The sequence below is a fragment of the Mastomys coucha genome, unplaced genomic scaffold (assembly GCF_008632895.1).
Source record: "Mastomys coucha isolate ucsf_1 unplaced genomic scaffold, UCSF_Mcou_1 pScaffold12, whole genome shotgun sequence".
NCBI lineage: Eukaryota > Metazoa > Chordata > Mammalia > Rodentia > Muridae > Mastomys > Mastomys coucha.
This window is the reverse complement of record NW_022196894.1, coordinates 27,155,036-27,168,045: the sequence shown is the minus strand read 5'-3', so window position 1 is coordinate 27,168,045 and position 13,010 is coordinate 27,155,036. Positions and strand designations below refer to the sequence as shown.

General features: G+C 39.9%; 1 protein-coding gene across 4 annotated transcripts in view; it reads right to left on the bottom strand.

Annotated features, from left to right (window-relative positions):
* Opa1 (OPA1 mitochondrial dynamin like GTPase) overlaps window positions 1-13,010 on the bottom strand; it is an 80,084-nt gene that overhangs the window by 36,216 nt on the left and 30,858 nt on the right. For all 4 annotated transcript variants that reach the window (XM_031363572.1, XM_031363575.1, XM_031363574.1 and 1 more), the window contains 11 exons: window positions 8,209-8,289; window positions 8,013-8,087; window positions 7,469-7,540; window positions 7,287-7,386; window positions 6,904-7,034; window positions 4,847-4,919; window positions 4,674-4,746; window positions 3,788-3,903; window positions 2,994-3,058; window positions 2,234-2,310; window positions 638-803 (listed from right to left, as the gene is read on the bottom strand). In XM_031363572.1, coding sequence (XP_031219432.1) covers window positions 638-803; window positions 2,234-2,310; window positions 2,994-3,058; window positions 3,788-3,903; window positions 4,674-4,746; window positions 4,847-4,919; window positions 6,904-7,034; window positions 7,287-7,386; window positions 7,469-7,540; window positions 8,013-8,087; window positions 8,209-8,289 — 1,029 coding nt within the window. The remainder of the gene's footprint in view (window positions 1-637; window positions 804-2,233; window positions 2,311-2,993; window positions 3,059-3,787; window positions 3,904-4,673; window positions 4,747-4,846; window positions 4,920-6,903; window positions 7,035-7,286; window positions 7,387-7,468; window positions 7,541-8,012; window positions 8,088-8,208; window positions 8,290-13,010) is intronic.

Below are 13,010 nucleotides of genomic sequence, written 5' to 3'. Positions count from 1 at the left end.
AGATAATCCTGAGTGGCTATTATGAATGGGCCAGGTGTTCCCCGAGTATTTTACATATTAACTCGTCTAATCCTGATAGTAACTCTGGCGGAAGGCACATCAGTACTCCAGCTTCTCAGATGAAGCTGCAGCGAGGTTAAGCAAGTAGGGCAGCTATCCGTTTGCATGTGGTTGGGCAAAGACACCACAGGACAGAAATGGACTCTTTAAGGTGCTTTTAGTTTGTGAACGATTCCTAGTCAAAACTAGTAAGACCCTAACTTAGTGCATATGTAGGCATTATAGGTCCTGGAGAAAATGTAAAAGCAGTGATGTTTAGTCCATTTAAAGATACTCCTTAGAGAAGCTCAATTCAGAGGTTTAAAATGCTTCATCTTCAAGCCAGTTTTGGTGGTTTTATTAAATGTTATCTCTGGCAGGAGAAGCCAGGCCTTTAGGCATCCTGACTAGTAAACTTTCAAGTTAGCAGCAACTGAGAACAATGCCAAGTTAGCTGCAGCAGAGAGGCAGGAGCAGAGCACACATGAAGTGTAATGGCTCCAGAAAAAGACAGTGACTGCCAGGGCAGATAGACCCAAATCCACAGCACCTAGAGCCTCCAGACAATGCTTCTTACCCATTTACATTATATCCTAACCTCGACTGCTTTATTAGGAAGCTGCTTGTCAGTCCACTGTTTAAGCTTGATGTCCACTGTGGTGTTAAATGTTCCCGAATTCATGGTCTGGGCAGCTGGAAGGTAGATGTTCTCAATCACATGTGTTGACACTCGTTCCCACAGGGACTGCTGAAGGATTTCCTCCCTGAAATTGAAAAGAAGTCTCAAGAAAGCCAATATAGCATTGATTGTTTTAAAGATAGCTTGACTGAAGTATCACTACAATTAACTACACATACTTGAACGGTTGGAAGATTTGGGATATGTATACACCTGTGAATCAGAGAAATCAAGAGATAGTCTCTATCTATCTATCTTGAATTGTGGTAAGGATATTTTGTGTCAAGAGTGTTATATTTTTAAATACCACAAGCTTATTAGAAGATAACTGAGGCATGAGTAATTTGTTAATTAAAACACACTTAAAACTTTCGGGCTTTTTATATGTAGTTTCGTTTGAACTATATGTAGCTTGTCTTGCTGTTGCTACAAGGTTACCCGTGGAGCACCGGCTGCCTTAGAATTTGTGCTCCTCCTGCTTTTGGCTCCTGTGTGCTGAGATTACAGGTATCTGTTACCATCTCTGGTTTAGTCTGCTTTTAATGCCTAGTTCCAATAAGTTTAAGAAAGCCTATATTTACATAACATTAAGAAGATGGTAGCTTCCCATAGGATTTATATGACAAATTTTCTTTTTTTTTTTTTTCTTTTTTTTTTGGGGGGTTTTTTGTTTTTTTTTTTTTTGTTTTTCGAGACAGGGTTTCTCTGTGTATCCCTGGCTGTCCTGGAACTCACTCTGTAGACCAGGCTGGCCTCGAACTCAGAAATCCACCTGCCTCTGGCTCCCAAGTGCTGGGATTAAAGACGTGCGCCACCACTGTCCGACAAATTTTCAAAGGGATCAATTTACTACTTAAAAAAGAAATCTAAGTAGGGAGCAATAAAAAAAATTATAACACATAGTGGGTCTGAAGACCGACGCTGTGATTAAGTACACTGGTGGCTATATCAGAGGACACGAGTTCTAGTCCCAGCATCCACAGGGCAGCTCATAACAGTAAGCAACTCCAGTTCTAGAGGTCCAGGGTCCTCTTCTGCCTTGTGGGCCATAGACATATGCAGGCAAAGTGCTCATATACATAAAATTAAAAAAATGTTATTGTGCACAGATCAGCACATACACATTACAGAAATCACTAGTTCTGCTCTGGAATGAGAGTTAAAAAGCATATACCATTTTCCCTTTACAGAACAATGTTCCCTAGGATGCTATTCTCAATTATCAATAACCAGACCCGATAAGTTATTTTGTGGCACTTTTATGAAATTATGTGTAAATGACTCTATAGGAACCACAATTCTGTATCTCTTAAGAATAAGGAGAAGATAAGCTGAAGACCAAGCCAGATTCAAAGGGAGCCTTGAGTAAGCTACCGTGCAGACATTCAGTTGATAGTCCATAGCTGCAGCTGTATTTTAAGGTGACACACTTTATTCTGGCCTACACAGGTAAGAAAACCCACTCCTTTCTTTGATGTTAGAGCAAAAGACATCAAGAAAAAGATGACCACTTACCAGTGCTTTGGAGTAACCTGGCTCAGACTGATGACTTCATCGAGGATCTCATTTTTAGCTTTTTCAAATAGTTCATTCTAGGCAACATAAACAGAAATTAGCATTGTCATGAGACACTATATTTATCCTGTCATGCCCTTCAGAGATACCCAAAAGGAGGTCACAGATAGGGTGGCTGACTAAGTTTTGGGTTGAAGATGCAAGTCTAACAAATGACCCTCTAGTCTCCTTCAGGAATGTCATTACTCAGATAAGGACAGAGAAGCAGGCATACTGTTTACCCTTTTCAATTCTCACTGCAGTTTTTTAAACATAACATTGCCACATAACAATTACTAAAGAAGCAACACACAATTCAGTGATCAGTAATAATAGGTTAATGCTGGATCTTACAACTAATGCTATTTTAAAATCAAAGAAAAAGAATATTTAGTTCACATTAAATAGACCATATTTCTAAAGTAAATACCAAGAAAGTAAAAAGCTAATATATAACTAAAACCAAAAATTAGATTACATAGGCATATATCAATAAGACTACTAAAAATATTCATAACTTTCTCAGGAAACATTTTAAGGTTTTATATCTTATGGTTCTTAATTATTTTAAAATGTTATAATAGTTATTATTATAGAAAAGACAACTATTCCCAAGTAATCATTAAAATCACAGCGATTTAGCTCACCAGGTCAACAAGAACTCTGAAAGAACAGTAAATGAAAGCATATCTAAGACTCGTGGGGCATGTGGATTACTTACCCTGTCGAGCTCTCGCAGGCGAGGGTAGTTATTCTTCCACTCCGTCTCCAGGTTAAAGCGTGTTGCTATGGAGAAAGGAAGATGCTCAGCCCCAACTGCTCAGTCTTCCAGACACAGCAGTTGAAGGCTACTTCTCTATCTTCTGTATTAGCTGGGTTTCCGTGCTCCGACATTCTGAATGTTATTATTATAGTTGTCTAAGCTATTTTCCTTACTTGCAGTTTTATCTACTTCATTTTACAAGTCTACAGATATAGCAGTTTCATGCAGCTGCTAGGAAAATGAAGTCTGGCACTGTGATTTAGATCATGAGTCTAACGCTACAGATACTGGTTAGATAAGTTACTCTGCATCTTTGCCTTCTCTTCTGTGAAATGGAAGTAAAGATAACACAAACTTGCTGTGGTTCTAAGTGGAATGAATAGTAAATCCCTAATGGCAAGGGGGGAGGACCTATTCCCACTGGACGAAGCTATAGAAGCACAGACTTGGTGCAGAAAGGGTAGCCATGGGGAACAGTACAGTGTAGGGCTTCCCAGACTTTCCCCTGTAAGGGAGGGTCCAAGTTCTCTACAGGCCACTGAGCTATCTCTAAACACTACTGCAAGCCTGCACTTCTGACAGGGAAAGTCAGTTCTTGTACAAGAGAACATCTCTCCATCTTCAATATATTGTCCAAAAGTAAATCAAGTATTTGTAGACTGAGAAAGGAAGCAAAAAAATCTGCTGAATTCGGAAGACTGTTGACTGTCACACGGTTGGATTTGTAGGCTTGTTTTAAGAAGTCAGCTTACCTTTAAAACTGTCAGCTTGTTGTTCAACTGACTCTCGAACCATTTTCCAAAAGCAGTCTGACACAGCAAGGCTTAGATTTCTCGTGGTGACCTGGTGTGCCTTTAGCATGCTTGTCCTACAAGATACCAGAGCTAAAGTGTGTCAGAATGACAAAGGAGCACTTATTTCACACTAACACTGTCCAGCAAGGCAAGCACTTACTGAGCTCTGAAGTCCGTGACTAGTGTGGCTGAGGGGATGGCTTTTGTCTGTGAGACACTGGTCAGTGTGGTGAGTGCACATGACTAGTGGGCATGGCAGTGGACAGTACAGTTCTACAGGCTTGTGGCTTCCTTCCCAACAAAGAGAATTCCTGGGCTATGCCTGCAGGAACGAATTTCACTTCTAGACCAATCTGAGGCAGGCATGGTTTTCTATTTCCAGAACTCTAGATAAAACTTTCCGTGTAATTCAATTGCTCTTTAGTCCTTCCATTTTGCTTTGTGGCTCACTATCTTACTTTTCTGTTAATTGCTTCTAGTGTCTATTTAGGAATAGCCTGTTGCCACATCCCACTCCAACTCTTTCTATTATTATAAGAGGAACGTGCACACATATTTAAAAAATAAAAACATTAATTAAAAATCACTTTCTAAGGAAAACAATGTGAGAGGTGTGAGGATTGTCTCTGTCCACATCCACAGAGGCAGTCTACTGTCCCATGTGATAAACTGCTTCCAAATCTGTCCAAGAGTACTCAAGGACAGCCCCATTGCATATACACCACCATGTAGATAAATGGCTAACAGTAAGCTAACTGCTACAGACATGACTGATAAAGTTGAAGTAGTTCAGGGTAACAAGCTTTCACTGGAAAGTTGTTGAATATTGTAATATGACACCTACTTTAGCAGTTTTGAATTCTGAAAAAATTCCTCTTCGTATTCTCTTATAGCTTCAATGCTTTCAGAGCTGTTTCCTAGGAAAGATGGTGACCAAATTTTCATCAAGAAAATTAATCTTTATTATCTGAAACAACAAAAACTAAAAGTAAGTTATAATAATCCATCTTTGCATACCTTTTCCTGTTACGACAGCAAAATAACCCAGAGCTTTCATTGGGAAGAGCTTGCCTTCAATTATCTGTTGTATCTATTTTAATAAATTGGAAAAATAAATGTGAAATATAGACTCACTTTGTTTTTCAAAGTACAACATGCGATTTAGGAAGCAAAATGTTTAAAATTGTAGACATGTATTATTTACCAGCACACACATCTGTGCTCCAAAGCATACAAATGTGGTCTCATTGTTATCTGAGGGAAATACATTTACCTTAGATATACTAAAAATATCTTATTAAAAGTTGGAGTGATTAATACTTGGAATGATTCGTAGTGCTTCTGGTCAGACCCTGTCTGGGGGTTCTTCCTCTGCTATTTACTAGCTATGTGGCCTCAAGTAAATGAGTTAATTTAAATAAAAGGTTAGAGAGGTTTTAAGATAATAACACTTAGCACAGTAGCTGATACAGAGAAGCACTCAATAAATAGCTTTATTACTTTTTCCTTATGGTTTCTTTGAATATTTGAAAATTTAAATTCTTCTATGAAATTAAAGAATTCCATTTGTTCTCTGTACACGCAGGCGTGGGAATGCTTATGGAGATAAAAAGACAACTGTGGGAGTTAGCTCTCTCTTCCTAGGGATCCAACTCATGTCAGACTTGCTACAGTGCCTTTACCTGCTGAGACATCTTGTGGGCCCAGATTATCTGAATTCTAACCAAGTTGGATTGCTTTTTATTAATCTTTCTTCATACCTATTTAAAGCAACATATTTTGGCTTTCAGCTCTTTTAAGGAAAAAAAATCCTTTTCTGAGTATGATAAAAATTATGGAGTCAGGACACGGGAAGTGCATATTCACATAAATCCATCATTCACACATGATGTGAGAATTTCTACTTCTGGAGGCCCGTCTAGACTAACACTGGGTGAGACAAGTTAAACCTGGGCTGAAGACTCAGGTCTTTGCCACAGAAAGGCCTGAAGTAAGCTTCCACTGCATCTCAGATGAAATCCGAAGTGACTGCCCCAGAGGAGGAAGGAATGAGAGCAACAGGGGAGAAATGGAGGTCACAGACACTGTTTCTACCTTGCTTCACCTTCTTCGCATGAGGACCAACACTGCCACAGCAATACCTCCTTGCTCTTAAAAATAAGGCAGAAGGGTAGAGGCTCAAAAGACAAATTGCCACAGCAGGCCTTAGGGGACAACACAAAAGGCCTGCTTTCCTTTGTCTGGCACTCCTTGGCAAGTAACATGGTATGTATGTGTTAACCAGTTTTCTTCTGAGAATTTGAAATTTTGGCTCCACCTCTGAGAAAAGGCTCCTGAAAACCAGAGGAGGATGACTCTAGACTGTATCCAACGCATTTTCTCCTTCATGGCCCTGTAATGCATCTTTGAGGCAAGTATGACTAAGCGGCAAGCCCTGGGAGTCTGTGAAAAGACTCTCACTGCCTCTGGAGACCCTGACACAGAGGCAAAATCCCACGGGTATAAGGTGGGAAAGAGACATCCTATGCAGTAGCAGTGGGGATGAGGACCAACAGCACTGTTCTACAGGCAACTATAGAACACGAATTTATCGTTTTTAAACAAGCCAGGTACATAGCACTTGGTGCCAGAGAACCATTCTAATTACTATGCATTATTTGACTATTAACTCATCACAAACTATGAGATCATATCATACATGTCTTCATTCCTACCAGATGAGGAGTCTAAAGCACTGAAAAGCTGAATAACTTACCCCAAGATTACATAGCTAGCAAATGTTATTGCCACGATTTCAAACTAAGCAAATCTTCTTTAACTTTAACTACCATTGTGTACCTTAAAGAGTATGTCTTAAGCCAGATCTGCACCCAGAAAAAGCCTACATTCTTAATGCTAGGGAAATAGCTGAGTTGGTTAAGTGTTCACCTTGCAAACTCAAACACCTAATTGAGATTCCCAGAACCCATATGGGGAAAACAATTAGCCTGTGCATGTGTGCCCCTCTCTCTCTCTCTCTCTCTCTCTCTCTCTCTCTCTCTCTCTCTCTCTCATAATAAAGAGCTTGCCCTCACCCTGCTTGGACTGGCTACATTTTTTTCTGCCAGGTCCACTTTGGTCAAAACAAATATGGTTCTTCTTCCATGAGGATCCATCTGACTGACCAAGTCTGTAACAATACTGCGCTCAGCATCTACAGATCCATCTGAAAAAAGAAAAAAAAGGCAGTGTAATCATTACTGATTGTAAACATTTAGTCATAATATGTTTATGTTAGGAATGCAGCCAAATAAAAATTCCAATGATGAAAAATAGCAGAAACTTCCCAGCTTAAATCCCATTTGTTGACAGAATGAATAGAAGAGGTGAGAACATGTCTGCCATGTGTGCTTATATGCATGCACTGCTGCAATGCTTTGAGGAAAGCATGGGGCAGTGAGAATCTGCTGGGGTTTACCTTGGATGCACAGGATGATGGCATTAGGATTCTGCATGTAAGCTTTGCTGATACTGAAAATAGTTTCCTTGGTGTCAGGAGCCATGCCTGATGTCACGGTCTTGAAGAAAAGGTTTTAACAGTCATTACAGATAGCCTCCACGGTAGGAATAAAATGGAATGTGTCTTCTGTATGTACTTACGTTGATGACGCCAGGTAAGTCCACGAGCACCATCCTCTGAAGCCCAGGGCCTTTGACATTTAAAGATATGGTCTATTCAGGAAGAGAAAGATCAATCTCTTGGGGAAGTGGATTTCTTAAGAATATTAAATATTCTGAAAATTCTCTATCTTGTTCATTTAGGTATTTATTTCAGAAAAAAATCTATTTTCTTTTGATTCCCATAGAAATTGTTCTAGAAAATTTACCCACAATCATATGTTATTTAGAACATTTAAAAAAAAAAACTGTTGAGTGTGGGTGGCACATGCTTTTTATCTCAGCATCAATGAGGCAGATAGATTTCTGTGAGTTCAAGGATAGCCTGGTCTACATAATAAGTTCTAAGCCAGCTAGAGCTGAATAGTGAGATTCTGCCTCATAAAAGAAAATTAAAAACTGAAAAAAAAGTATCTATACATATTGGAACAGCTACAGTCTAAATATCATATTAATATCCATGTTATTAATACCCATAAGAACTTCATTTCCCTAAATCCTGGCTGAAATGAATCACTGGTCTTACCTCAGGGCTAACAGTACAACCTTCTTTCACATTTTTCCTCATCCGGAGTTCAATTTCATGTCTTAATGCTGCAAGCTATTAATGGAAAAGAACAAAGTCCTAAGGCAGAATTCGTGACAAATACTGTACTTCATTGTCTTAGAGAACATAGGGGATATAAGGTGACACAGATGAACCTAAGATGAAGTCTACTTACATCTTCCTCCTTGGTGAGATCAAATTCCCGAGAGCTATCTTTAAACAAGGCCACATGGTGAGGGCCTTCACTGAGAGTCACCTGAAAGGACAGACATACATAATGATACACTTACGGTAACATTAACCATAGCACCTGGACAGTCCAGACAGGACCAATCACTGCACCTTCATGCTATACTCAGGTGCAGTCAAGCATGGCTGCTCGGCACTGTCACTTTGCAATGAGACTGGTGGCTTCTCAGTATTTTATGACCTAGTGCTGCTGGCCTCTCTCCTTTGGGCAATACTCTGAAGACAACCAAGAACAGAAACCAGCCCTCTACAGCTTAAAACATTCAAAAGAGAAGCCAACATTTAACTTGAGATGAATTCAGGGAGAGGACAGTTCATTTAGCCACCACTGCTTAATAAGTTTACCACACAGATGGAGTCACAGATGGGGAAACACAGAGCTGACTGCCTCTGCATCAGATCTCACCCCACACAGACAAGCAAAGTGTTGTGAAAGCTAAGGTACCATAGCACAGACTGACCCTGGCCACTAGGAGTCACAGCAAGATTCTTAGGAGAGGCATTGAGGAGAAATAGTTAACAACAACAGTGACAGCAAGTCATTTTACAAGAGCTTCTAAACTTGATGTCGCTTAATTTTTAGTGCATATATTCCAAGGTATCATAATTATACTGTTTAACTTTAACAATGTATTTGCTTACACTGAGATAAGCTAAGCAAGTTACATAAGAAAAGAGAAACCAGCTGCTGAAAGAACTATCCCAAAGGCCTTAGGGGACTGTCCCACAGCTATTTTCCTTTGAGTACTTACTGATTTATGGTGTTGGACAAAGGGCCAAAAGAAAAGCTTAAACTCTATAGCAATTACACTGTCAGACCAAAATTAGTAAACAAACAAACAAGTAAATAAAAAAATTGGAATTCAGGGTTCTTAAGCAATTGATACCTCAGATGCTAAGATCCTAGCAAAAAATGAACTGCAGAGATGAATCACCAAAAAATTAATCCTTCAACTTATGTGCGATGCCCCTTCAAGACAGATATTTAGAAACCAAGGAGAAAGCTGGGTTAAAGAAGCCAAAATGCTAAGTCCAGATTTTCCAATTTCACTGCTCTCAGGAGACACAAATAGGAGTTTATCAAGCAACAGAAGGCCAACGGCTTGTCTATCTGAAGGCAAGCTGCCTCCCAGGACAGTTAACTTCCTGAAGTATCACACACAGTCTCTACAATTATGGTGCCTGTAGCAAAGTAAAAGATGAACTCCCAGGGTTTTCATACTGATCACTGCCATGAGAGGAGGGACAGGTTTGTTCTGGGCTTCATATGCCTAAACTGAAATACACTAGATTCTCATCGAGGATGGTGAAATGGATGTATAAAGTTCAGTACACCTAATACCATCAATCAGTGAAGGAGAAACCACTATCACACAATATAGTCCAACTCACAGCCAGACCCCAAAGAATACTTTGAGTTACATAATACTCCACCTTGGTGGAGTTACATTGCTATCACGTCAAGATTTTAATACCAGCCTCACTGTCTCAGTATCTATCACAATTCTGAGCATACTTCTTGGTGATTTCAATTTTCCAACAACTAACCTCTATCAGACCAATGTCAGAGAGAAACAACAGGCAATCCCCCAACCTCACAGATTCACTTTAAATTTATGCCCACAGCCCTCCTTGTGACTTCAGTTTGACTCTTCAGTCTTTGTATTACCTGACTTCATCAGCAGAGTCACCATAATCCCTTAGAAAGCCTTTGCTTTTGTTCTTCTGCCTCAGTCTTCTTTGTTTGAACAGCTAATAACCTGGGTACATATTATTCTGAGGAAGCAGATCAAACAGAGAGCCTCCACACCTCCCACCCACTTAACCTGGGAAACTGAACGACTGGTGCTCAGCCTCCCCTTGCTCTCCACTCATGGTGCCTTCCTCTTTGATATGTTCTTTCCCTGGCTCCTAGTTGATATCACGGTTCCAGTTCATGGCCCACCACATCGGCTTCCTGTCCATCTAACCTGGCAGGTCCTGTGTCTTTATTTCCACTCACTCCTTTGAGATTTTATCTAGTAGATATTTCATCTTGATTCCTAAATTTATGTCTCTGGTCTAGACCACTTCTCAAATCCGTACATCCTGACACTTATTTATTATCTCTCCCTTTAGCAAGAAAATCAAACTAATCATAGAATCATAGGTGAGGAGGACACATCTGTCCCAACACGGGGAATAACTGGGACCTGAGGGACCCAGGCACACAAGAACTCCAACAGACCAGTGGCACGGGTTCCTTCCAGTCTGTCTGGGCTGGTGCCCTGAGCAGACCTTGGGTGCAAACTCTGTAGCCACTCCCACAACACCCAGAGGAAACACTACTCCCAGGCGCTCTAACACACCCAGGATCCCAGGAGCTTGGTCACACCAGGATCTCAGGGTCCCAGAGGTAGCTTGACTTCCAAGAGCTCGGACACACCCAGGATCTCAGGATCCCAGGATCCCAGAATCCCAGAGACAGCTTGACTCTGAGGAGTTCTGACACAACCAGGATCACAGGAAGGACAGGCTCCAGTCACATATAGCCAAGGCAGGTAGCCAGATGGCAGGACGCAAGCGTAAGATCATAAGCAACAGGAACCAAGGTTACTTGGCATCATCAGAACCCAATTCTCCCACCATAGCAAGTCCTAGATACACCATCACACCAGAAAAGCAAGATTTCGATCTAAAATCACTTCTCATGATGATGATAGAGGACTTTAAAAAGGACAAAAATAACTCCCTTAAAGAAATACAAGAGAACACAGGTAAACAGCTAGAAGCCCTTCAAGAGGAAACACAAAAATCCCTTAAAGAATTATAGGAAAACACAATCAAACAGGTGAAGGAAATGAACAAAACCATCCAGGTTCTAAAAATGGAACTAGAAACAATAAAGAAACCACAAAGGAGGACAAACCTGGAGCTAGAAAACCTAGGAAAGAGATCAGGAGTCATAGATGCAAGCATCACCAACAGAATGCAAGAGATAGAAGAGAGAGTCTCAGGGGCAGAAGACACCTTGGAAAACATTGACACAACAGTCAAAGAAAATGCAAAGAGCAAAAAGCTCCTAACTCAAAATATCCAGGAAATCCAGGACGCACTGAGAAGACCAAACCTAAGGATAATAGGTATAGAAGAGAGTGAAGATTCCCAATGTAATGGGCCAGCAAATATCTTCAACAAAATTATAGAAGTTCCCCAACCTAAAGAAAGAGATGCCCATGAACATACAAGAAGCCTACAGAACTCCAAAGAGACTGAACCAGAAAAGAAATTCCTCCTGTCACATAATAATAAAAACATGAAATGCACTAAAGAAAGAAAGAATTTTAAAAGCAGTAAGGGAAAAATGTCAAGTAACATATAAAGGCAGGCCTATCAGAATCACACCAGACTTCTTACCAGAGACTATGAAAGCTAGAAGATCCTGGGTAGATGTCATACAGACCCTACAAGAACACAAATGCCAGCCCAGGCTACTATATCCTGGAAAACTCTCAATTACCACAGATGGAGAAAACAAGATATTCTATGACAAAACCAAATTTATACAATATCTTTCCACAAATCCAGCCCTACAAAGGAAAACACCAACACAGGAGTGAAACTATACCCTAGAAAAAGCAAGAAAGTAATCTTTCAACAAATCCACGCAAACATAATTCCACCTCTAACAACAAAAATAACAAGAAGTATCAATCACTTTTCCTATATCTCTTAATATAAAAATTATGTTACCAATATATCCTAATCGATTGAAATTCAAAAATACGAGGAATTAGAAATTTGTTGGCTGTCGCCCAGTAGTTTCTCTAATTTGGTAATTGGAGAAATAGGTCCAATATTGTAGAATCCATTTACACTTTCTGCTTGTTTGTACATGACAGAGTCTTGCTGTGTACCCCATAATGGTTTTGAAATCATGCTTCTCCTATCTCAGTCTCTCTATTAGTAGGATTGCTTATTTGATGTTTTTACACTATACTATGATTTTCAGAACAACTTACATAGTTCAAAATTATTTATACAGCCAAAATAAATGTAGACAATTAATTTGGGACGTGGCTTGTAAGAGAACAACAAAGAGTGAGACTGAATGTTTTGCTTGATATTTATAATTATTGATATTTATAATTCTGAAGAAGAGGACCTTATAAGTTACTCTTTTTTTGAGATGAATGCTTTTCAAAATCATCACAGCCAATGAACCAGATTCTTACCCTCACCTAATGTCTGTGCCACCCTCCAAGCAGAACCACTGTTCATTGAAACAGTTGATGAATGACTTCATAGATAGACTATCTTAATATACATACCATTTCTTAAATGAATGTAATCTGTTCCCTGTGGGCTGAGAATGATGGCAATCACTCAAGTCAAATAGCTTTGACCATAACAGGAAATCTGTATCCAAATAACTGTGCCTACAATTCACTCCTTGGCACAGCAGAACTGTCTACTTTTAGCTTAGCTCCTATGGAGGTAAAATCCTTTGGTGATGTGAGGGACTTTGAAGAACAGACCACAGTGTGGATACTTCAGTCCTTCTTAGAAGGGGGATCAAAATGCCCATGGTAGGAAATACAGAAACAAAGTTTGGGGCAGAAACTGAAGGAAAGGCCATTCAGTGATTGTCCCACCTGGGGATCCATCCCATATATGGTTCCCAAACCCAGACACTATTTTGGATGCCAACAAATGCTTACTGACAGGAGCCTGATATAGCTGTCTCCT